We start from the raw sequence: 27,054 nt of genomic DNA, 5'->3' as shown, positions 1-27,054 counted from the left end.
AGCATAAGAGTGATTCATGAGATCTCTCTTTAAGAGCTCTTTTAATCATGCTCTAACTTCTGAAATATTTTCACAGTACTAATATTAGTTGAACTACTAGTCACTGTATTTAGGATTGAATAAATAAAACTATAATAAAATTCAAGTCCTGTGTTAAATCTGCACTGGCAGGATGCATGCTCATCTGCAAGAATGCAACCTCTTCAGACTTTTATAATCAGTTTTTCAGATAAATAATACTATAAGGTACTTACAGTAGGTATCCAATATTAATTTTATTAGCATACCCTCAACAATTAAATATGGATATACTCCCAGGGCACAATGAGGTTCATCTTCAAAATCATGATAATAACGTGGAAGTATAGATTTCTCACACCACTCAGGTGCCTTTTGAATTAGCAGACTATATCTGCATTACAATTGTATCATTTGCCTAATTTTTCTCTCTCTCTCTCTCACACACACACACACACACACACACACACACACACACACACACACACACACACACACACACACACACACACACACACACACACACACACACACACACACACACACACACACACACACACACCCCTCACTGAGAAATAGTTAATTAATATCTAACAGCTGTAATGTGGATCTTAAAGACATTCTCCTTTAAATTAATAATTCTGATTTACTAACCAGATCTTTTTGCCTAATTTTTCTCTCTCTCACACACACACACACACACACACACACACACACACCCACCCCTCACTGAGAAATAGTTAATTAATATCTAACAGCTGTAATGTGGATCTTAAAGACATTCTCCTTTAAATTAATAATTCTGATTTACTAACCAGATCTTTTTCAAAATTAGTAGCTTGTTTGGTACAACCCAAGAATCTGACCCTAATTTTGATCTTTTGTCCCCTGGTTGCTAACATAAATGAGGTGCATAAGCAACATTAGTAAGTGTAATGTCATTAATAGTAATCACCAAGGGAAAAATACAGATCTTTAGCATCGTTACCGGATACTAATTGCATTTTAAAACTGTTTCATCAAGGTACTCTACCTTGCTCTAAGCCTATTTAATGCTTGAGACCATCCCAAATGTAGCTATGTCCCTGGGCATTTTGATTAAAGGCATAGAATAGAGAGGACATTTTTGACTGAAGGCCATAACTTTTCTGATATGCAGGAAAGCTCACAGTTCAAAGATCTTAACCTACCTCATACAGATTCTAATCTAAAAATCAACACTTTTGCAGGAACCTAAAAGGACCTGCTTTATAGGAAACACAGACGCACACAGTAGATTCTGTCTTTCTTCCTTTCTATGGGAACACAAAGTCCTAATTGGATACTGCCTCAATGTCACTGCAAAGGAGCACAATGGGCTAATTTACCCAGAGAAGTTATAGTCAACAGGCAAACACACTTTGATCAATAAAATTATATTAGTTCCAAACTCTGCACCTAAAATAAAGTGCTTATGGGACTTTCCAAATGTTTTATTCGAAAGAAAGCCATTTTATCAGCAGTAAATCAAGTTGGTGAATATGAAAATGAAAGGGTAGAACTGCATTCTATACTAAACTATAAAATGCAGTTCACTCAGTGATATGGTCTGCCAAAGCAAAACAGAAGGGACACTGTCATACACAAAACTGTTAAAAATAAAAACGAAACCTGCATGGGACTAGAAACTAGTACAAAGAATCGTTAGCATTTTTAGCAAATATATTTTATAAGCTTGATTAGGAGACTTTGCTGATGGCTATCAAGTAGTAGGTAGCCATTAAATAATAATGGAAAGGAAAAGAATAAACCCCCTTTCTAATTACTTTCCTCCCTTACTTCTTTGCTGTCACGTGTTACCTGCTGCCATGCCACTGGTTGTCAAACTTTTGTATTGGTGACCCCCTTTCACACAGCAAGTTTCTGAATGCTATCCCCTTTATAAAATTAAAAACATTTTTTATAACTAATACTATTATAAATGCTGGGGGTGAAATGGGGTTTTGTGGTAGCTTACAGCTTGTGACCCCTCCATGTAATAACCTCTGGACCCCCTGAGGAGTCATGATCCCAAGTTTGAGAAACTCTGTGTTACGCTAATTTATATCAGAACCATATTCAGGACATTTGTGGATTTCACAGCACCTGGGTTACACTAAGAATATTTTACATAGAGCTACTTGGTGTTTTTTTTAATTGAAGATTCTGATGATGGCTCTTAAAGAAATGGCATATTTGTTAATAAGCGCAAAAAAAATAATGTTTGCAAGACAACTTCTGTGCTAAGTTTATACTCGATGGATTTAAGTGAGAATTATGCTATTGAATGCACTACAAATTGATGCTCTGTGCAAGAAGTGTTCCTAGCATTTTTGCTTGGAGACAGCTTCAGAAATTAAATTCTTAATAAATCTATAACAGGATGCTTTAAAAGAGAGTCTGTGGAATAATCAAAATCATGACACTGGAAATCGGTGGGATATTTTGCCAAAATCAAAGAAATTCGCTTGAAAAACATAAGGTTATAAACATTTTTTTCAAAAATATGTTGGATTTTTCTAATACAAAATTCAGTATGCATAGAGCTGAAAACAACGAGATCCGCTACCTCTTACCCTGCTGAAGTAAACAGGACTCCACATAAGCAAATGGCTGAATCAAGTTACAGGATCAAGACTTAGTTTTCAAATTATTTTTATCTTACAGAATACTTAAGTAAAATGGACTTATTTCACCAAGTCTTATCTTTTAGATTAAGTCAGCTTCTCAATTTTTTGAGATTTCAATCTCCTCTACATTTGTCGCATTACATCACACCTCACAAGGGATCGCCCAGTCCACCTAAATTCAACAATAGACAAATACATGATAGTACCTTAAATGGCAAAGACTTCAAAGTTTCCACTCTCCTACCTCCCACAGCCAGCCCTAGTTTAGTTAAACTTACAGTGCATGGCACAGTGCTTGGCTTTTTAGGCAATGAAAGAAGAATGACTGAATGCTGAATCAAAAATCTATTGATTAGAGGGCTTATATTGCAAGGAGCATTAATGGCTCAAACTATACTGCAGAAATAGAAACCCTCTTAAAGGAACAAAAAAAACCCTGGTCACTAACTTAGGACACCACACAATCTTACTCTCAGAATAAATTGTTCACAAATTCCAGGTCGTCTTGAAATCATATACTATACTAGCCAATAGCCTGTCATAAGACAGGATGTCCGGGTCTCTCCTCCACATCCTATTCCCTTTCTATCTCGATTTCTCTCCTGAGCCTCCTGTCTCTTGCTCTGTCTCTATCGCTCTCCTACTGCCTCCTGCCTCTCACACCGCTCTCCTCCGCCTCCTCTCTGTCTCCTCCACTCTCCTCTGTCTCTGTTGGGGATGCACGCTCGTCCAGGTCCCACCCCCTGGCTATGTATGTCACCGCCCTGCCCCCCCTTTCCCTCCCGCCGTGGCGCTCAGCTGACTTGTGCGCCACTCAGCCAGCCACCGTGGGGGAGCAAGCGGCGCACGCATACATTTGAGCCCCGCACTCCCCATGCAGCATGGGCCGCCCAGAGAGAACAGCCAGCATTTCAGCGTTACAGACTTGCAGACAGTGGGCTACTATATATATGATGTGATGCCTCAAAATCATTATACTGTGCTTGTATCTGCTTTTTTTACTTTGTGCATTCCTATATCTGGTGAATGATAGTCTTAATCTTTTTAAACTTCTGATTTGATTCACTATAAATCTTATGTCCTATACTGGTCTGTGTTGTGTAAGGCAGTGGTTCTCAACCAAAGGTACAGGTACCCTGGGCCCTGGGAGTACACAGAAGCCTTCCAGAAAGAATATCAACTTGTCTACAGATTTGCCTAGTTTTCCAACATAAAAAGCTACATAAGAAGCACTAAAGAAGCCAGTAAAAATTAAAATTTCATACAATAATTTCTTTATACTTCTCTATTTACTATACGCTAAAATGTAAGTACAGTATTTCTATTTTAGTTGATTTATTTTATAATTACATGATAAAAATGAGACCATAAGCAATTTTTCAGTGATAATGTGCGATGACACTTTTGAATTTTTATATCTGATTTCGTAAGCAAGCAGTTTATACATGAGGTGAAACTTGGGGATATACAAAACAAACAAGAGTTCTAAAAGTGGTACAGCTGTCTGAAAAGATTGCAAGCCACTGGTGTAAAGTATCCAAAACATATCAATTAGAATTCTCCCTCTTTTCTTTTCCAACTAAAAGATTATACTGAAGAATTCATTCTTGAGGTTAACAAAGAACAATAACTGCTCAAAACCACCTTCTTCCATTCCCTCAAACAAGGGAGTTACAGTTCTGTAAAAAAACCAAACAGTTTAAAAATTATTTGTACCCACTTCTACAAACATAAGTAAATCTACACTGGAGAAGCCAAATTAACCACAACGCAAAATGTATCTTGCAGATATACAAGGCCTCACATAACAAATGATGTCTAGTGGACTATGTCCATAAATAGTTATGCACATAGACCCTAATCCAACTTCAACTAAAGTCACCTGAAAGACTCTCATTGTAATAGAAACTGGCTATGGCCTGGGGTTACATGGCTGTGGGACTTGGGTGTTAAACCATCATTGTGTTTTTAAAGAAGTACCTATAATTAGGCTCCTACACATCCTTATTTATACACATATTGTAAACAAGTGCCCCAGTTTCTAAGACTGACTAACACCTAGCAGCTCCCACTGCCTTCAGCAATTACATAAAAAAACCAAAACGTTTATTTACAATAGGCACCCTTACTTAGGGACCAGATTTTGAATAATATTTAAGCACCTACATAGACAGATATACACCACATTAGAAGTTAGGTATCTAGGTGCTATGAACATCTATATATTTAGGAGTATAGGTGCTTCTAAAACTCTCACTTGGCATCTACTGCATATCTGTGTGCCTAAATACCTCTAAAAATGTGGTCCTAAGGATCTAACTTCATTTTTTAAATTCTTGAGTTTAGTCCATCAGTAAAGGATAGTATACATTTTGGTGGCCATACAAGTAATAGTAATGATAAAAATGTAGCACACTGTGCTGTCTGGGTCTTTGACTGCATGAAATGTTGATAAAATTGATAAAGTTTGTGTTTATATACATCTATTTGAAATAAATTTTAATATTAAACAGAACTGGGCAAATGTGTGACAAAACTAGTGTTAAGCATCCCAAAGCCCTCTACCCTACACCCTGTCAATTTCATTTCAAATGGCTAAAGTCCTTCTTTCCATTTTTAACCAAACAATTCCAGAGTTTTACAAAAGCTATTATTGGCGTTTTTACCAATTTTCAATGACATTTTGGACCATTCAAGTATATTAAAAACTAATTATATTTAAAAATCCCATATATTACATTTAGTATGTGTACTGATGTTATTAAAAATTAGTATAACTGTGAAGTTTTCTGTCACAGCAAGGCAATGTAATGACAGATACAAATGCACACATGCACGTTCATATACGTACATTAAGGATGGAAGTGAGTAGTCCAGTACTCGACTACTCAATAAGCCTAAGCTTATCGGGGAGTTGAGTACTTGACCACTTCCCCCCCCCCCCCCCTTTGCTGCAACAGAGCAAGGGAGAGCAGTGGGGGCTGGGGGGTGTCAGCTTAAAAGCCGGTTCCCCCGAGCACCATCTCCACAGTGCCACCTCCCTCCCCCCCACTACTGCCTCTAATAGAAGCAGCAGCACGGTGAGGGTGGATCTCTAATAGAGGCGGGGGAGGGGAGAGAGTGGAGAGGAAGGGGAGGCTGCCATGAAGCAGCTACTGTCCATGGTGGTGTGGGCTGGCCACAGCAGCAGCCCTTATCCACAGCCAGCCCCAGCAGCAGTGAACAGATGCTGCTTCCAGAGCAGCCTCTGCTCGCGGCCAGCCATAGCTGCTGCGAACAGGGGCTTCTGGACCTAGCACGAGCCAGGACAAAGCAGTCCTGTCTCATGCCGGTCCAGGACCACTGTGCCTCTGCATTTTAACTGTAGCAAGAGCTGCTCGGCTCTTACTACATTTAAAATACAGTACAAAGCTGCAGCAGTCCCAGACCAGCATGAGCCAGTACTGCTCAGCCCCAGCTGGCAGTGCTTGCCAGCAGGTCACTTGCAGAAACTGCTCCAGCACAGGCTACTGAGTCTCAACTTGTACTGGGTCCGTATGCTACCCCCGCTGCGGCTCTGCACTTTAAACATAGTAAGAGCCAGGCTGCCTGCACTCCCAGCTCTTACTACATTTAAACTCCAAAGCCGCAGCGGAGGTAGCTCCTGGACCAGCTTCGAGCCCCTTCCTTTATCAACTAATCGTGTAATCAATACAAATTGTATCAACTACACAATTAGTCAATTACCCACCTCTCAACATTAATAGTGTATATGCTATTATTGAACAGTTCATTAATAAAATAGCATTACATTGTTTTTGTTAACTCTTTCCTCAATTTGTTGCTTTTTTTCTGTACTCCCATTCCTACAAAGTCAACCCAGAAATCTCTGAATCTAATTTCTGCCTTCAATTTTTACCCATTCCATTAATAATTGTATTGACCATCAAAGCATTTTTGGAAAGTTTTAAGAACAGAATAAAGATAGAAAAAAAAAAAGACTTTCCGCATGGATAATATCTCCAAATGACAATCAGAAAATAGATAGCTGTACAGAGTAATCTGTAAGTAACTGTCTGCATTTATTCAAGCTTACTAGTCAACTTATCTAAAATCTACAACAGGACAGAAGACTTGCACCCTTCATTAAATGCAGGCAAATAGCAGCTTTTATCCCCCACATTTTACTGGAAACTCAGTTTGCAGAAAGAAAGCGAGAAAGAAAAAAAAGTGAGTGAACTGAAGAAATTAACATACAAGTAAATTGCACTTCAACTGAGTTTCCAATAATGTTATATTGATGTGTGTGCACATTAAATATATAATGTATGCATTTACAATTGTGTGTGTGTGTGTGTGTGTGTGTGTATACACAGCTGCTCCCCGAGTTACGGACCAACACTTGGTACATATCTCGAAGGGTTCGTAACTCCGATCCCATAGAGTTACATGGTGACCGCACTGTTCGTAAGCGCGGATCGCCGTTTGTAACTTGGATCTGCATTTACGACCACTTTGGTCATAAGTGCAGATGATCATAAGTGGAGGTGGTCGTAACTTGGGGAGCAGCTGTGTGTGTATATATATGTATACACACACACACACACACACACACACACACACACACAGGTAGATACACCATTATATTTATCAATAGTGTTTACAGTGTCCGTATATATAATACACTCACACCCTATTGATAAATACAGCTATGTATATCTATACACACAATTATATATAAATACACAAACTATGGTAGGTAAACTCAATTACACTGATAACTGTGTATAAATACACGTGTACACACATGCACAAGCATTATATATTACACACACTTTCCACATATTCTTTCCCCCTAAAAGCCGTGCTGACAATGGTGACAGTAGTGTGTGTAATTAGTTTTTATTGTTCCCCTGACAGTCATAGCACTGCAAGGACCCCTTGCCTTTTCCATTGTAAATGTTATGGAAAAATACTCTAATGACAGGCGTTTAATTATAGGCGCAGCAGCCATGTTGGGAGCTGTGCCAGAAACAATTGGCAGCTCTGGATACTAGATATTGACAAAAATAGGTCTTTCTTCCCTGTTCTATTGCCCAAATTACTGAAAGTGTGGGCTTTTAAAATATTTTCCCTCTGACTGTTTGCTGACAATTTAAACTAATAATATACTGTATTATCACTTGCTCTAGTAGTGCTATGCAATTTTAAATGGCCCTCACCTTAAAATTATTAGGGATTGCTCAAAAGGTAAAACAATGTGTGTACATGCAAAACAAACGTCATGCTATTTGAAAAAGCTCAGTCTATTGACAACAGCAGCCTCTAAAAGATTCCACCAACACAAGTTTATAATTTACATTTTAAAAACCTGTGTTAAGAAAATATTGTGAGAGCAGTTGATGAGGCAATCCATCCCCTTTAAGGGGGAAAACATCCCCTTAAATTTCTTTAAAATAGCTTTATTCAATCTTTATAGAACATTGTCCCAATCTCAACTATGACAGCTTCTAAGTTCTGTCACTCAGAGATCGTTTATCCTTTTTTTCTTGATTGATTAGCAATTGGCAGCTTTCAAATCCCTATTATTTCCTTTGATCTGGCACAAAAACTCTCTAATTGGGATTATTTGTACTGTACCCCTCTTAGTGATGGCTCACTAATTTTTATAAACTAAGCTCTAAGAGAACTATGAATATAAAAGTGTATTGAAGAAAAAACAGTAAATGAACACAAAAGGGAAAAAAGGGCAGCATGTAAAATATTAGGTCTTTTCCAGACTACACATGCAGGAGCCATCCAGGAGATCACATGTAATCTGAAGAGGGAGGTCTGAATTGGTTCTTAGCTACATGTTCCCATTACTGTAGTGCCTTCATTTTAAAAAAGGCTGTAGTGACTAAATAATGCAGATGAGGATTTTCCCTTGCAGAACAATCAGGATACAACCCTCCCTTCACTGTTTCTCATTCTTCCCTACCACTAGATGAACAAAATTACTCCGTGAATCAGATATCTAGGAAGAATGACCACAGAATCCTGGACCAAATCATAGTAAGTTCATGTAGCCGTCACAAATTCCCAGCTAAACTGAACAAAGCAACATTATTCCTAAATGATAAGTTTTAGAATTTAACAGTGAAGCTGTCTTATACTAAAATGAAAATTTGCCAATTTGCTGTGGAGTGGGATAGCAGACTCTCCATCCCCCATTCAGCTGGCTCTTATATCAGTGACTTCAAAAAACAGTTTGCCATTATGGTGGCTTAAGGCACTTTATGTGCCAGTGCAATGACCATGCTGTGTGTGAGTGTCAGAAGGTCACTACTTTGAAATTCCAGCATCTCTCTTTATTCCCTTCTTTCCTGAAACCCTAGGAGGGAGAGTAGGATTGAAAGCTCCTGCTTTATCAATTCCAACTTGCTAAACACAGGAGAATACATTTCCCCTCTATAGGAACATATTTACTAGTCCTTTCAGTTGAATTTGTTTTTGTTCAACAGCAACATTACAGTACAACTCAAAGTAAAGGCAATACTAATAAAACTGCATGGCAAGGCAACCTTCTAATGCCATCAAGAGCCGGTAAATAATAAATCTCCAAATTACCCAACCCATCTAACTCATGACATCAAATAAGGCACTACATATTTCTGTTGTCAAGAGTGGAAAAAATGATTTTTATATACTTTCTCTTTCTTTTGTATTTCTGTATAAGGAGCAAAATAGTAGCTACATTTGACAAACACTAATAAGTTGAAGGAACGTTAAAAATTGAAACCAAAAAACCTTGAAAAAAGCAACAACAAAAAACTACATAAAGATATTGTATCTTTATCGCACAACCAATCAGAGGGAAAATACGTCGGCAATACTGGCTTTAGAGCCCTTCGTTGGTCAGTTACGGAACAAGGGATCTCAGCAAAATTGAGGATATCTGTTCATTATGAAAGCTTGTCATTTCTCCATTTCTTTTTCTTTCCCCCATTCTTTATTTACTGTTATGAAACATTTGTCACAAATCTGTAGAGTAAATATAAACAGAGAATGTCTATTTAGTGTTTAAGGCTCTTTGGAGCCATTTTATTTATTCAAAGAAAGACAATGGTAGATCTGGTAAAAGCTAATATCAGCCCATATCCAACTGCTAACCAATATTGCCAGTCCAATACAGTGGAATGACACAGTTAAGATTGTCACTGTATCACTGGATAGCTAAAATTATGCCAATTTTTAAATTTATTCTCACAAAAATCTGTTTGGTTATGCAGCACCACAGTAACATCAGAAACAGATGTGGTGCTGCTGCTCATCAGAAGCAGAACAGTTTTGTTTTTACTAAGTGATTTAGAATGTACTGAACTCCAGTACCATGGTAAAGATAATGACTTGATATTCAAAGAACACTCTCAGCAAGGAAATTACACTTTAAGCAAAACAAAAACCTAAACCACTCAATATAATAATGTGCATTATCAAAAAATCATTTCCCTGAATAGTTCCCAAAGAGATCATATAATAGGTGTTTGGGGGCTGAGTAATATGCATGTATGTGGGAGGCAAGATGGTTCTTCAGAACAAAAAATCTGAATATGTGGACTGTTACTTTAAAATGCACAAAAAGAAAAAATGCAATGTTTAATCACTAGCCATGAGAGAAGTTCCAAGTTTCGCAGCTTGAGTTGGTGAACCGCTCAAGTGCGATCTGGATTTGCCAGCAACTGGCAAGTGATCACCCAACAGCAAAGAAAAGAAAATATGTCCTTCTAGTGAACAACGAATATCTATGATGCAAAGTACATGATGCAGAAATTTGTGTCTTTTTAAAAAAGAAGCAGGCCAAATATTTGCAAAATATAAAACAGCATGTAGCAACACTTTAGCAGACTGAAGGGAGATCAAATAGAAAGCTCCTCCAGTTCAGTTTTTACCTCACCAAATGACTCTTAAATAGTTTAATCCTTGTCTACTCTCCATTTCACTGCTCTCTTCAAGAGCTGAATAGGTTCAACTCAATCAAAAATGACTCTTTGGAAAGCACTTGATTTAACTGAAATGAAAGTAAAAACATTGGAGGGGTAGCCGTGTTAGTCTGTAACTGAAAAAACTTAAACGAACAGTTCTGCAGCACCTTAGAGACAAACAAAAATGTAGATGGTATCATGAGCTTTAGTGAACCATGAAAGCTCATGATACCATCCACATTGTTGTTAGTCTCTTAAGGTGCTGCAGAATTATTGTTGTTTAAGGGTTTTTTTAAGTAAAACGTTAGCCAAGCAACAACCAACAATAATGTAGCACAGTATTTGTATTACTCGGTTGTCTCCCAGACAAGTATATTCACTTAATGATGGGAAGAGACATTTTTAAAAGTAAAAGACACTTTTGCTGTTAATACTGCATTTATAGATTTCACCTTATTGAAAGTTTTTGATCATGCCACATGCCAGAGTCATTGCCCATTTGTGCTGAGTACAAAAGAGATGCAACAGAAATTAAAAAACAGTCTTGAAAATTATAAATGAAGACTGCCAATCATGGAGAACTTGCTAACAAACATTGGTATTAGCAACTCAAGTATACCTTGTCAGTTAGCAGAACGTTCACATTCTTAGTTACTACATGATCTTTCACTGGAATGCATTTTATTGCTCCTTCATTTAACTGGAACAAATCATGGAAAAACTCTAGCATACCAGATAGCCAAACATGGGTATCAATTACTATCGTTTCTCTACATTTTGCAGCAGGTTTTGAAGAAAAATAGAATAGTCAAATCCATTTTTATTTTCTATGTGGATGAAAAGTAAAGATTGCCAGTTCATTTTCAGCAACCTGTCAAATGGTAAATATATAAGGGATATTCCTTAGAACAAAGGTTTATTTTACTGGAAACTAAAAAACTCTACATGAGTGAAATCCAATCTCATGATCACTGTAAAACAGAATTCTCTCCTTTCTTTTCAAATGGTTGATTTCATTTTTTTTAAATGGTGCTACGACCAGAATGTATGGTTCTCCAAATTTTGCAGTCGATCTCAGGATCTTTAAAAACCAGGGTTTCAACTATATAGAGGCTTGTATTCTAGAGAATACTATTCCATTTTAAATGGGCTCAACTATTGTATAATCTATCCTATAAAGTGTGCAATTAATGGAGACAATGCAAAAGTACTAGGAAGAGTTCTGAGACAGGAACATTTTTAATTTTTTATTAAACTATGCTCAAGTACATTACAGTAGGGCTTACTCACATTAGTTGTAATAATCACCAGAAAGCAGTTTTCAATAATATGTCTGTTTCAAACTAAACATATCCATTAAATTATGTTAGCATGCTGCTGACTGACTACATCTTTAAGCATAAGTGTTTAGAAAAATTTAAAACACAAGAATCCTATCTTCTCGATAATTCATACATCTTTCAGAAATAGTAGATTTGATTAATCATGAGACCAAAGACATTTTTTCAAAGGAGTGCTCAGAACTGGAGAGAGGGGCATGGAGTGATTAGAAGAAAAAATTCTTGAGCTTCTCTGCATTTCAATTTTAAGATGTTTCTTCTTATGTAAAAGCCTTAACCTGTCAACCAAAACAAAAAGTATATATATTGCTAACCAAGGAGGAACTACACTTAACTAAAGTTTCTGAAACTTCAAGAAGAGTTATTTCTTCTCAGTAGCGTTTTCTCCAACGTGAACTACTGCTTCACAGTAACGTGAACTCCCCATAACCATCATATGCTTTATCTAATGTACAATATTTAAGCAGTACAATGAATGGACTTCCTAATGAGGGTTTGGGGGGGGGGGGTTTGATCAGTAACTGTATTTAATAAATACAGAGAATTCTCAGTTGTTTGTTTTCTGAAGTGGAGACTTAATTTCGTATGTTTCATATTACATCTGTTTATATACATTACTACTTAACTATCAATGTATGAAGGAAGTGGGATAGTGACGAGGAGGGCAGAGATCAAGAACTAAAAGGTACACCTTAAAATTGTTTTAATCAATAAGAAATTGAATATTTTTTAATTGGAAGCAAATGCCTGGGAAATCATTTGTACAACAATTGTGAATTTAGCCATCTTTATTAATTTAAAAAACTGTTTCTTTTCTTTGTTTGGTAGCAGTTACATTTATGCTATTTTCTCCCAAGCCACCACCTTTTAAAGACACTTCTGTGGGTCTAAATACATGTATGCATATGAACGTATATCCCTCCCTACAACTGCCAAGGCCAGGACTCCTGAAGGACTAATTGTATTCATTCATTTTCTCAGCCCAGCATGGCACTGGTAAATTGCTGGGCTCATAGCAACAGGGAAGGGAAAAAAAAAAAAAAAAAAAAAAAGGCTCATCTTTATCTGTCCTTCTACAACAGGAAATAGGGCCGGGAGTAGAATGCAATGAAATGCCTTCACTATGGTCATTTTCAACAAAATTGAATGTGAAGAAGAGAAAATTTACCCCTTAACTAAATTTCCTCCCTGCAAATGTAAAACTATTGTCTGTTGTGCAGGTTTCATGTAGGGACGCCATGACTGATTCAACCAAAAGGTATTTTCTGAGTCACAAGGGTTACAGTAACATTATTAAAATCTGCCAAGTTAGGTGAAATGAACTCCTGACGGCTCTAATGCATCACATTTAATCACAAGAAATGTACTGGGCCAGAGATTTGTGTGTGTCTCGGTTTTGAGGTACCAGATGAAACTATCCTTCCAAATACAAGACATATTGTATCCAAAGAAAGACAGACTGAATACCAATGGTACTTAAAGTAATATGTCCTTTTTGAAGTGTAACAAATTCTGAAATATCAATTCTCCCAAAGCTTTGCTTCCCCTCACTTTGCTCCCCAACACTGATTCAAAATGATCAGTCGAAAAACCATACTTCCTGAGCTCCAACAATTTCCACATCATTTCTCTCATTTCTACAGGAATAATTCCTGATTTCAAAAAAACAAACAAACATCAACACGATGTGTGCATTTGTAATCAACATATTATGGGAACATTTTCAAACAAGAGCATAAAGACATACTGAGGTACTTCAATGTATTGCATAGCTTTAAAAAGTCATCAGAGGCTTGGGTGCTCATAAGCTCTGAAAAAAAAAATCAGTCCACTTCTTTCAGGCTCCGATACAGGAAAACACTTCAGTGTACATTTTCTGTTAGCACACATAAAAGTCCTGTGTATTACTATAGGACTTAAACAGGTGTCTAAATGCTTTTGTGAACACAGTCCTTAATTCAGGGAATTAAGTGCCTAATTATGGATTCATCTTCCTAACTTTAGACACCTGCATTGGAAATTTTGAATTTACAGGATCATACTCTTTGTCTACTCTGTATCTGAGACCTTAAGCAATTATCCTAATGATAATCTGAATACTGATGGGTGAAATTATTGCATCACTTATTATTAAAATTATTATGACTACATAATTTCCAGTAGTATCTTATTTATAAATACATCTAAACTAGAATGATCAATCTGTGAATAGAGTTTTACATTACAATATATATTTAACATAGTTATTTATTATAGTCAACTATACACATCCTTCTCAAAATTCCACTGACTTTTACAGAACGCCGTTAGTTCCCTGACTGATAAAAGCAAGATTTGTCCTTTTGTATTAGTAATAAGAAATTTGATCAAAAAAGAAACACAAAACTATTAAATTCTTTGAAACCAGAATCAATTTATAAATTCTATGTAACTTGCAAATCTTGAAAAACATAGTTAAAAAGAAATTACAGTCTGAAAATGCAATCCTGCAAAGAGTACAGCGCTAAGCACTTACTACGGCAAGAAAACCAATTTGACTTCAGTAACGCAAGACACAGTGGCAAGCGCTTAGGAGCTAGCAATTACAGGATCAGGCCCTAAAAGGGAGAAATTTCTATGACTGAATCATCTTCAGGATACTGATTAGTCAGATGAAATAAACATGCTGCATTCTGAATGAACTCTCAAAACGATGCTAAGTGTTACACATAGGAACTTTGTCGCTATAACAAGAATCTTACTATTTCTCTACAGTGAAGCAGTACATCTGCAATCACAGATGTGAGACTAATGCATTTTAAGGTAAAGATTACAATTCACAAGCACATTTAACAAAAACATATATAAAAAGAACTAGCATACATTTTCAAGAATACCTATTGTAAAATATTCTATCCACAAGTTTTTACACTGTTTCACATGTAATAAAGCAATCTTATTTTATCATATTTTAGAAAGCCTCATGTTTAATAGAAGAGGAGCACACTTTTTTATTTGGAACCAGATTTTAGAATTTATGAGTCATATATGTTGTTAAAGTGACATACTAGGAATGATACTTCTGATTTTTCTGAAAACATTTTACTTAAAAATAAATTACTTTGTTATATTACTTTTTCATATACTAACAGTATAACAGAAGGCATTTTAATTGATCTTCCAGGATTTTGGCATCTATTCAAAAAAAATCCAATACAAACTTTTATAATATACGCATGGAGTTTTATTTAAGAAAAGTGTGATTCATTCTGGAGGCACTAATCTATATGCACCACTCATCAGATTGTTTATGACTTTTAATAATAATAGGAATTATTTCTGTTTTCATAAGTTGTATAGTTAGGTTAGCAACTGTAAAACCAAGATTCAGCTGTACTTGTTAGAAGTACATGAAAAATCTCTTCGTTCAAAGGTTTGAAGAAACTGTATTGTAGTGCATTTTTCTATTTTCTTGTGCCTGAATTGAAATCTGAATATTTAACTGAATAATTAGTTCACAGTAGATTGGTAACTCTGGATAAACATCATAAAAAAGTAAGCTAACCTACTATGACTACCTTACAGGTCAACAAAATATAACATTTCACCTGCCAATTTAGACTTTTTCATTCAATTAAGTACCATTTTGGATTGCCACATTTTAGTAAAAACAAAATGTGGTCAATCTTTTGACTCAGAAAGAAAAGTTACTGACAAATTATTACTACTGAACAACTGACTTGTTTTAAAATGTTGATAACCAGACTGAACTTTACCTTCTAAACTTACATCCTGAAAAAGGCAATATAAAATGCAAAGCAATTTTTCCTCCCACTCTCTTACGTTTATCCAAACAGATGTTACCTGTTTTTATAGCATCTATTGTGAAATTTGATAGCATGAACAAAATACAGATTATTACTGCTACTACTCTATAAAACAGAAAAGTAGCATATTTGAGCTCTTTGTAACACTACCATGTACCATTAACATTATTTAATTCTTGAACATGTCATATCTATACAGACCCTTTTATAAAAGGCTGATTCCTATTTTAAGAAATCAATCAACTGGTTTTGTTTAGTTTTACTTTGTTTAAGAAGAGAAGGCTTAAAGTAATTTGTAATTAACTCCTTCTCCTATCTTTAGAAGATTAAGAAAACCAAGTTTTCTCTGCATATGTTGAAAGTTTAAGTTAGAGAAGTTTGTCATTTACAGTGATGTAATTTTACAACCAACCTTTTAAATACATAATACTGGAAAGGAGATATAGCATTTAATGTGATAAGTATTTCAACTATTTACAATTATTTCAACTATTTACAATCCATGCACAATAGCTACACAGAGTGGAGAAAAGGTTTTTTTTTTAAATTGTCTTTGTTTGTTTTAAATTGCCATATTAGCAATATTTGGTCAAATTTAGTCCTTCAAATATCTCTCTCTCTCTTTACAGTGGCACACATAAGTATTGTCTGTGTGAGGGTTGTGGGGGGATGTTAAATATGTTTAATTTCAACTTTATTTTAAGAAAGCTTTGTTTGAGGACACACAATTTTCTTAAGAGGCATATGTTTTCTAATATATCTAAGTGTGATGGGAGGTAAGACCTTAATTCCATTTTAGTGGGCTTTATAACTTTGATATGCTTGTGATGACAGCTTTAAAAAAAAAGTAAAGTGACACAACACAACTAAATAATTCTCTGAATAAATCATTATTTTTGGTCACCCTTCTTTTGCATCAGTTTAACCTTACTGAAAAGCAGCCACCACCAGCATAATATTAAAGTACCAAGCCAACTAGCAAACTCTAAGGCACTTATAAATTCTGCCAGTTAACTTTGGTATCCCCTATTTCAAAGCCTCTTTTGAAAAAAAAAAAAAAAAGAGTACAAGAGTATGCTGCAAGCAATGCAGATGTATTAAAAAACATGACCTGTAACAAAAATCAATGTGCTAATCTCAAACCAAACAGTAGTATCAAAAACATAGAACAGAGATAACCTAAGGTAAAACGTCCTCAAGTTTACTTTGACTAACTTGACAGATTTTTTTTTAAATCTGCTCACTCACTTTACCAAGGTGACTTTTTACCTAAATGTACAGATACCATTTAGACCAAGACTGAAATATCGTTATACTGAAGTAAAGGGGAATTAGCAGGAAAACTGTTAGATCCTAAATAATACCTCTTATTAAGTTTTGAAATAAAAATTCTTATATTTAATTTATATCTACACTATCCAAAAACATGCAAAAGAAACAAAAAAAGAAATATTTTAGCACAGTCCTCATTGGAAAGCTAGGGCTTTATTTGTCTTTTCAACTATAACTGAAGAACACTTCGAGGTTCCCTAAGTTACTCAATGATTAACTGCTCCCCCCCATGCCGCCCCACATTTATAAATGTATTTCTAAATCATAAGATGATACTTATATTGTGAGGGCATCACTAACTATTGCACTTGAATTTGCTGTGACAGCTTGGGCAAGAGTATCTGCCCTTTTCCATGAGAAACCTTCAATCCAGGACTCATCTACAAAGTACTGAAGTTTTATAAGTCAGAGGCTTCTTTGCACAGTTAATGTGACTTAACCAGCTTACATAAATTCATGCAAAGGAAAGCTACTCCTTTACTTCATCTCTAAAGCCCTGGCGTGGAACAGCTGCCACATGTGGCTGCCAAGACGCCAGCTCCAGGCTCCTCTACAATCTCAAGCAAAACGTTTTCATCTTTTTTTCACAAAAAAGTCATGCTCCCTCCCCCCCCCCACACACAAATCCACTATAAACAAAAACAACAAGGAGACTGATGGTACTTCAAAATCGAACACATTTATTAGGGCATAAGTTTCTGTGAGATACAACTCACTTCTTCAGATATTGAAGAGTTCACCATAACCTAGGCTGAAATAGTCCAGGACTTTCATTTCACATCAATATAGAGTTTCCCTGCAGCAGAGCTCAGAATAAATGGGTTCCATTACCTATGATCTAAAATGAATAGGAAACTAGATTTTAAAATGTTTCTAGCCCCAAATGCTTACACCTATAGGTATAGACACGCACATAGGTGATGCACCTATACTTTGATACAAAAGTACCACTATTTGGCACTCCAGGGAAAGCCCCAGAGTGCCAAGAATTAGGGGGCAGTTAGTGCAGTAGTGCTTGCTCTGGCTAACCGGGAAGATCCAAATTCAAAGTTCCCTTAACGCACCTCGAGTAAGAAAGTTTTTGCCCCTCTTGCAAACGAGGTTTCCCACGGTCCCGGTCAAGAACTTCACACTGCAGCCCCGGAAAGCGCTGCCCAGAAGCCCCCTCTCTGAAGGCTCCGTGAAGTGGTGAGGGGCACTCCCTCCTCCTCTGCCCAGTGCCCCCTCCGGCCCAGGCTCTGAGCACGTGTGCAGCCGAAAGAGCACTCTGATCTCCACAGCACGTAGCGCTGCTCACTCCCATGCCTGCTGGTAAAAGCCCCCTCCTCACCGATTCCGTTAGGGAACCCAGCCCAGCGGGTGCTAAAGGATCGGCTCCCACGCTTGTCCCTGGCTCAGCCCCTCGTCCTCTTACCTGGGGTTGGTGCTGTTCCAATAGACTGCATAGCGATCAGCCACCGCCTTGGAGCCGGGATCCTGGCTGAACACACACATCCAGAGCACCAGCAACACCAGCATCAACATCTCCACGTGCAACATCACGGAGTCCCGGCCCACGCCGCCACCGGGGGAATCAGTCAGTCAATCGAGTCACAGGCGCGCACAGGGAAGGGGCGGCCAGGAAGCTGCCCTGACTAGCCGCAGCGAGACGCCCCCCCAAGAGCGTGGGGTCCTGGGATCCCTTCAGGAGCGGCTGGAGCTTAGTCACCCCGGCAGGGGGAGGTGGGAGCCGAGCCGGGCGGCGGCGGCGGCAGCAGCAGCGGGCGGCGGGCGGTGAACATTCACCGGGAGTGCAGTGCGGAGCCCACGGGGAGACATACACCGGCGCCGGAAGGCGGCTAGCAGGGGCTTCTCTCAAGGCACCGCTCTCCGGCCTCTCGCAAAGTTACTTGGTGGCCGGCGGCACATGTGGGGAGGGGATCACTGGGCGGCCTGGCTTCGCAGCCCTCCGGCGCGGCAGGCAGCTGCAGCCGGGTCAGGTAAGCGCGGGAGGATGGAGCAGCAGCAGCAGCAGCAGCAAATCTTCCCCCGGCGCCGCGAGGCGAATCCGCGCTGCAAGTACAAACTTTGCCGCTCTCCCCGGGCGGAAGGGCGGCGCGCGAGCCCCGAGGAGTCCGGGCGCCTGCTCGGCTGCGGAGAGCGCGTCTTGGAGGAGACTTCGTGGGGAGGGTTTCTCGTCCTTCCTGTTCCTGGGCGGTGGATGCGCTACGGACCGAGCCACAGCGAAGAGGAAAAAAAAAACAAGCGGCCAATCCAAGCGGTGCTGCGGCGCGGCCGCCGAGCCGAGGGCGGTCGGTGTTGCAGGAGAGGTTGTAAAGCCAGCCGGACCCCGCAGAAGGGGAAACTGAAAGCTCACAAACTCCTCAGGCGATGCTGGTGGCAAGCCGCCGCCTCTGCCCTGCGATCGAGATGGAGCCGCCGCAGAAGAAACTGCAGAGAATCGCCTCCTTCAGCTTCCCAAAGAGTCTGTGTTAGAATAAAGCAGGGGCCATCCCTGCCCCATCCACTTGGGAGGAAGGGCGGAACAGTTTGAAAGAGCGAGGAAAGGCGGAGGAAAGAAAGCGCCCCACCGAGGGGGGCATCAGAAACCAAAGCAAACCTTCGGCTTGGTCTTCCCCAGCAGCTTTTCCTGCTGAAGAAAAAATGTACCGCCTCGGCAAGCACATAAACTTAAATGCAGCAGAAGGGGCGGGGGGAGCAAGGAACGGCGAGGATAGGGAGGCAAAAGTCAGTTTTGAAAAAAATAAAATGTTTTATGGGTGAAAAAAAAATCTTTAAACTGTCACGCCCCCTTTTGCAATGCCGGTCCCTTGCCTGCCTGTAAATCCGACAGCAGCAGCCTAGGAAAATCTAGGAGCCTAGCGCGCTAAGTGCGTGCATGTGCGTGTGCAACAGACAACTGCATAGATATATACACGGTATATATATATACACAGGCACATACATACACATGCGTGTGCGTCAGAAGAGCGATCTGGAAGCTGATGTGTGCGAGGAGTGGATGCACGGAGAAGGCGCAGACAGCTAGCTCGGAGCACAGGCGCTGCTGGTTGATCATGTGGGATTTTTGCATGCAGTTTACTCGGGGATGGGGGGGGGGGGGGGGTTGCCGGCGCAGCCAGTCAGGGCACAGCCTGCTGTTTGCTTACAGACTGCTTTTTTCCCTTTTTTTTACTCCACCCGGATTGGTTTACAACGCGAGAAAAGGGGCGTATCCTTATTCTCCCCTCCCCTCCACCAAAAAAATACCCAGCCCTACCTTCCTGAAACCTGACTAATTGAATTACAAGGAGATCCGTGTGATTCCTGTATGGCCTTGCTGCAAAATGTTACCATTTCAAGGGATCCTCGGTATAGGGATCCTGTCGTGCACTCGCACACCCATAAACTCATCCTTAAAAGTGGACAGCTGTCGCTGAAAAGAGTATAGAAAATAATTCAATCGTACAAGAAAGCTCTTCCATCACTTAGTTTAGCTTTAAATACATGATTTATACGCCACTGGGGATCTGACATCAGCTGTTACTGTTACCGCATCAGTCGAATTGGTTTGCAAATTGAAACTCTAATAAATATTATATAATCAAATTAAAACCGGGCAGTTGTTGAACCGTCTGTAAAACAGATTCTCCTCTGCTTTGTTTTGCCTTTAATCCCCTTCTTCCGGCAATTGCATTTTGCCTTGGAAACGCCTGTGCGTGTCTTTAAAGTAGTGTATTCAAGCGGGATGTTATAATAGGGAGTGTCCTGCAAATTTCTCCTTTGACAAAGATCAGATGCAAATGTAACCCCGTATCAGCGGAGTTGGTGTTAATGCGGCAAAATGAACCGCCAGAAAACACTGCAAGTTCTACGTGTTAACTATGAGGATGAGCTTATAATAATGGAACCACTCGGCTCTATTTCATTAACATCTCTCAAAGGGCAGAAATGCCATCATTATGCACCAGCGGTATGTGTTATGCTGCACTGGCAGGGAGATAAATCAGGTGAGCTTTTCCATCTGTAATTAAAGAGTTGCGTTGTGTCTGTACTCACAACGTCCTCAGACCTTCCACTGCCCCAACCCAGCTAGAAATACATTTAGCTCCAAACTTTACAAACGCCTCTGGAAGAGATTGGCTGAATGGGACAATAGTTATGAACAAGAGCTTTGCTCTTCTTCTGTGGACAGACTGAAGCATTGACTGCAAGGGTCATATTACTCAGGCTACAGTTATCAAAGGGAATTCCCTTCGCAAGTACTCCTGTCTTTTCTGATCCAAGCACCTTTAGTTTTGGACTGAGATCTTGCCTGTCTCCGTGTATTTGTTGCTTCAATAAAAACCTCTCTCACCATATCCTTCTCTCCCTTGTCCACCCAGTCTCTCCATGTGGCTCGCTGTTTTCTCTGGGCTTCGGAGCTGTTTGAAAGCGCCCAGACTCCCTCCAGTGGTAGATTATCATGCCGCATTTCATTTTCGTATTTCTTAAACAGACTAGGAGAAAACTGAGACCTATAAAAGTCCACACACTGGACTAGTCTATGGGTCTTCTCTAGTCAGAACGACCAAATACAAAGAACAGGTCAAATACCAATTTAATTTATTTGCTTTGTTGTGTTTCTCTTTTAAGAGCCAAAATTCCTTTCTTAAAAATAGTATTAAGATGATCTTATGTATTTTTCTTCGGTTTAGATTATTTTATGTATTTTTCTATATCTAATATGTATTTACATACATTGGTTTCTAGTTATATATACTCTACTACATACTAATATTTTTGAAGTTGTGGATGGATATTCAGTTTTGTCACATTTAAAAAAAAAAGAATGTCTTTCAATTTCAACCCAAGGACTGAGAGATTGTTTTAGTTCAAATGCTATCTAAACAACTTTAGGGCTTTGGGATGGATCTCCTTAACTACAGCTATTGAAGAGAGAAGCACAGTAGCTGGCTTCTGCTCTTTTATTTTTCTCTTGGTTTCGTGGAAAAAGCGTTGTAGCAAAGCATTGACTATTTTATTTAAACCATTTTGTTTGTTTACTGTATATTTCTACTGAAGTTCAATCCTGCACACCCAATACTTTGCAAGATATACAGGAGCAGAAGACCCTTTGTACACTTCCTGCAATAGAGAGGTACAGAACACCAGTAAAGTAAGTAAAATTAATACTGTTTATAACTGTAAAAAAGTGAAAATACTGGTTGTAGTAGAAAGACATAGCTGTTGTGGTACTGTCTCCTCTCCAACTATTTTCATTTAATAAACTTTTTTTAAAGGGCTGTATTTTATTAATTTATAGACAATGCAGAAAAAGACTTCCAACCAAAACAAAACAGTATTTAAAAATCATTCTTTAGTGACTGAAAAGTGTTTTGCTCTTTGCAGATGTCACAACATGAACAATTTATATGAGAATACTGAATATCCAACAGTCAGAAAAACATTATCCTACTGTCTAATGCCCCCTTCTGTAGTGACATGATTAAGCAATTATTGATGTAAGTTGTAAACTGCTACTGCATTCCAATAAACAACTCTGACCTTGCATGCATTTAGTATAATCATAAGGATGGTTAGCAGGATTGTTAGAAGTTCAGTATTAATTTCAGTTAAGCTATTTTGAATTACGTATTTCCAAGTTTATAAACAGTAAATCTAAATTGACTGATGATTGGCTTCCATAGCTGCCAATTTATCCCTTGCTTGACAATCTTAAAAATGCATAAATATTAATTATGTAATATGTGTTTTCCGGCAGTTATTACATAGCATTTTTACTGCCTTGGGTATACTTGTGGTGCTTTTAAGAATTAGGCTGATTAGGTACCATGAAATATTTTTTGTACATAATTAATAGTAGCTTTAGACTTACACTTATACTGGGTTTTCCTTTAATGTATCTGAGAAAGCTGCAGAGAAATATTTGGCTTTTCATGGACATTTAAAAGTAATTGAAGAGTATTTTAATTGTTTTGAACCATTAATCAAGAGCAATAGCAGGTTATTTAAACAGATGTGAATTACATACTGAGCCACATCCTGCCTGTCTTATTCATACAAGCAGTTCTGTTAAAACAACTTGTATATTTCATAAGTGTCCGATGAACTAGAACTAAAATAAAGATAGTTTAATGTTAGCTAATTGCACACATCTAAATAATAGGACCAACCATCTTAACACTTTTCCTTCAACATATGTGTAGCATTTTGGGTTTTCAGAGTTTATTTTTGAGATACAAATTTTGGATCCTATTTTAACAATAAACAACCGGGGCCCAATCCTTCTCCTACTGAAACTGATGATTTCATTGGGGAAAGGACTGACAACTAGGATTTTATCTATAATTAAAAATTGAGTGAAGAGACCAGCTTTAAGAACCACTGCTCCTCCCCTGCAGAAAAAGTTTAAAACTGACAATAGCATAACTTTCAAGAATTTTCTGTGTATGTTTGGTAGAAAGAGAAAGGGAGTTCATTTCATTTTATTTCAATCTAATTTTATTGTATTAAGTTAAATACAAGATTCTGTTTATATTGCTGAGTCTTTTAGTGGATTTTGTGTGTTTACCTGATGTTCTTTCTGTGGAACAAAATATATTAAAAGTTCAGCTTTTGTGTATCTGTTGCATACACTGAAATATCTGTTTCAGGACTTCCAAACATAAAATGTTCTTACATTTTTTAAATCCCTTTCTGTTTCCATAAAACTACTACTGACATATCACTTATAGATTAAACTATTTTAAAATTAGTAAGCAAACAAAATGATTAATAGCAATAAATTATCTCCTATTTTACTGTAACTCTCTTGATTATGATAGGCTGTCAAAGAGTAATACAGAACAAAATCTTGAACATAATTTTCATACAACATGTGTAGTAACAAAGTCATATATAATAACTTTAGAGAGAATCATTCAGGTCTTTACAGAGAAGTGTATTCATTATTTGATACCAGCATAGGCAAATATTCATGAGCCAGATAAAAGCCTTTCTTGCTGAGTGATTTTCTGACTTAAGGATTTGTTTTCTTTTTTCTTTCCTCTCTCAGAGATGCATTTACCTAAGTGAGACAGCATGTGGGTAATGTATACATGGATTTTTTTTTGTTGTGTAATTTTGTGGAAAAGTGGAGAATCAAATGATCACAGATAAACTGGACTTAAATATTTAATTACATTTTCTACTAGTTAGAACAGAGGATGAACCAAATTGTTTCAATTCTATTCACAATTCTTTCAATGACCCTGTTTGGCCATGGCCCTGTACTTAACCTCTCTCATCCTCTGTATTCCCATGTATAAAAAGATACATATATATACATACACACACACACCAACTTCAGCAGAATGTGCTGACACTTAATTCATTAATGTTCATAGATTTTCAGATTCTGTTGAGATCTTCAGTTTCAAGAAGCTGTGTAAATGCAAACTGATAATGATATTTTTGCAAACTTTCATCTGTGTTTTCACCAGGTACTGTTCTCAACAGCTGTTGGACACCACCAAAACCCTGCCTATTCTTTTACCAAATTGTTCTTGGAATTTCTTTATGCCTTTAATGAAAGTTATCAATAATCATTAGCACTCTTTTTATTTCAACTTCTTAGTACAAAATCTATGCATATGTCTGAGTTTAACTCACCAACTGGAAAAAAAGAATGGAACTGTTGATAGACATCATCTGCACATCTGACTGCTATTCTGAAAACTTTAAATTTAAAATATATTAAGAAAGACCTTTGAGAAGAAGAAAGCAGAGGATTTCCTTGAGCTTTAAACTGACACGTAAGCATTCTTTTCAAAAAAACTTGAGATATAAAGAATTACAGGGGAGAAGAGTTTCAAAGCCATAAATGAGAGTTGAGCACCTGATTGCTCTTTGGAAAATCTTTCCATACATGTGAAATTACATCATCACAGCATAGATGTAAAATTGAAAATATTTGTTAAATAAAATGTGAAATTCTTTTCAGTATCATGGTTTTTACTGATAACTGCCCATGTCGGTCAGTTTCTTAATTTTGATGAATAGAATATTGATACATTTTTTAAGGTAAACATTTGAATTAAAAATGCTATTAAGTTACGATATTTTGTATCCTAGAATACTGAAAATGTTAAACTAACAGTTTGCTTTGCCATCTAGTCAAAATGTTCAGTTTAGTCTCTGGCTACCCAGAAAAACTATGTTGGGCTGTTTTGCCATTAAAGATGAATGGACGAGAATAACTATTGGTAAAACAGTGCAGCTGATGCAGTTCAGGCTATTGTGTCAAACTAATTCTTGCCGGCAAGAGTAAGTCTCAAGTCCGACACTGAGTTCTCTAAGTACAAAAACACACTGCACAAGTATCTGTCAAACACAAGCAGTTTATTTCCTGATAGTTCTCAGCTGTGCCCCCTTAACTAAAAGAACAACATGATAGGAAAAGTGGCATCTTGCATCCCTTCTGAAAGCTGGGAACCCCATTTCAGCTGCGGATGCGGCACGAGGTCGTTTAGGCTTCCGAGGCACCAGTACCAGAGTCCATCAGTGAGGTCCAAATTGCTATACTGTGGTACAGCTTTAAATATAGGGTCTCTACCATGTTTTGCAGTTTGGAAATTTCCGGGGGTTATGTATTACTTGATAATGTATAGCTTAGCTGTTAACTATCAATCTGGTACTACTTGTCCTTGGACCTTGTTTACATGAACAGTACATCTGGGTAAACAAGACTGTTATGTGTTCCTGTTCTTTCTCCTACCCTTATCTATAACTTGTTCTTGCTACAATGGCACCATGGCTTATCTTAAATGGTGTGTGTTCATGGAGGCCTGATTCTGGTTCATCAGATGGAGGAGGAGGAGAGCGGAATGCATGCCTCACCACCCCCATGCTTTTGCATGTACTAAGTTCTTCCGCAATTAACCTCTACACTAATCTACATAGTTTTTAGAGAGTTGTCAATTAGGTGTTGAATGTAAGGAAAGCTGGTGTTCTAATATGCTAACCAGTTCAAGTCTGTTCAAGCCAAGGGAGATGGCTTCTCACTCTCACAATCCTTGACTACAGACAATCCCCTAACCTGAAGCAAATTCTTTTCAATAGCCACACATCATTCTTCAAGCACACTCACCCAGGAACTTACCCCTGCAATAACCCCCATTGCCAGCTCTGTCCACACATTTATACTAACGACCCTATCACAGGACCTAACCACATAAGGCACCATATTAGAGGCTCATACAACTGCACATCCTCTAACGTGATATGTGCCAGCAATGACCCTCTGTTGGCCAAACTGGATGGTTTCTATGACAAAGGATTAATGGTCACAAATCAAATATTCAAAGTGGTAACACACAGAAACTTACAGGGGAACATTTTAACCTGCCTGCGCACTCATTAATAGACTTAGAAGAATGGCTACTTTTAGAAAGGAATTTCACAAGCCAACTAGTGCAGTGAGAGAATGCAGAATTGACCTTCATATGCAAATTTGACACAGTGTCCCTTGGCTTGAACAAAGATTTGAACTGGTTAACATATTAGAACACCAGCTTTCCTTACGTTCAACACCCTATTGACATAAAAAGCTAAGTATGGGACACTTCCAACTCACTCAATTAGCCTTATTATCATTGGAACTACAACTGGCAGGTATTTTTTTCTTCCCTCTCCCTTCGTAGTCGGTAGGTTCCCCTCTTTTTTTCTCTTCTCAAGATCATCTCATCTGAAGAAGTGGGCTTTGACCACTATTTACACACACACTGTCAGAACCTTTTTTTCCATAACAGATTCTTCCATTTCTGTCAAAGCTCAACTGACATCACTTTTCAATAGTCTTATACAACCTCCACATGCCTTCTGCTGAGCGGGGTTGTCTCTTCTGAGCACTTAGGGTAGGTTCAGCCAAACAGAAACACAGATGAAATACTTGCCCAATCTTATCTATGCCAACAAAATAGGCTTAAACTTGAAAAATGCCACAAAT

General features: G+C 38.1%; 1 protein-coding gene and 1 long non-coding RNA gene across 3 annotated transcripts in view; one reads left to right on the top strand and one right to left on the bottom strand.

Annotated features, from left to right (window-relative positions):
• EFNA5 (ephrin A5) overlaps nucleotides 1–20,126 on the bottom strand; it is a 295,583-nt gene extending 275,457 nt beyond the window's left edge. Inside the window, exon 1 of one of the 2 annotated variants that reach the window (XM_006128886.3) lies at nucleotides 18,502–20,126. In XM_006128886.3, coding sequence (XP_006128948.1) covers nucleotides 18,502–18,626 — 125 coding nt within the window. In that variant the 5' untranslated portion in view covers nucleotides 18,627–20,126. The remainder of the gene's footprint in view (nucleotides 1–18,501) is intronic. The other variant, XM_006128885.3, reaches the window with a different exon arrangement.
• Nucleotides 20,127–20,303: 177 nt separating this feature from the next.
• Nucleotides 20,304–24,964, top strand: LOC112546778 (uncharacterized). The gene is made up of 3 exons (XR_012904791.1): nucleotides 20,304–22,224; nucleotides 24,124–24,155; nucleotides 24,551–24,964. It is a non-coding gene; the product is annotated as an uncharacterized LOC112546778 (long non-coding RNA).
• The last annotated feature ends 2,090 nt before the right edge of the window (nucleotides 24,965–27,054 follow it).

Source organism: Pelodiscus sinensis, chromosome 6 (genome assembly GCF_049634645.1).
Source record: "Pelodiscus sinensis isolate JC-2024 chromosome 6, ASM4963464v1, whole genome shotgun sequence".
NCBI classification, from domain to species: domain Eukaryota; kingdom Metazoa; phylum Chordata; order Testudines; family Trionychidae; genus Pelodiscus; species Pelodiscus sinensis.
This window is presented reverse-complemented; position numbering and strand designations above follow the sequence as displayed.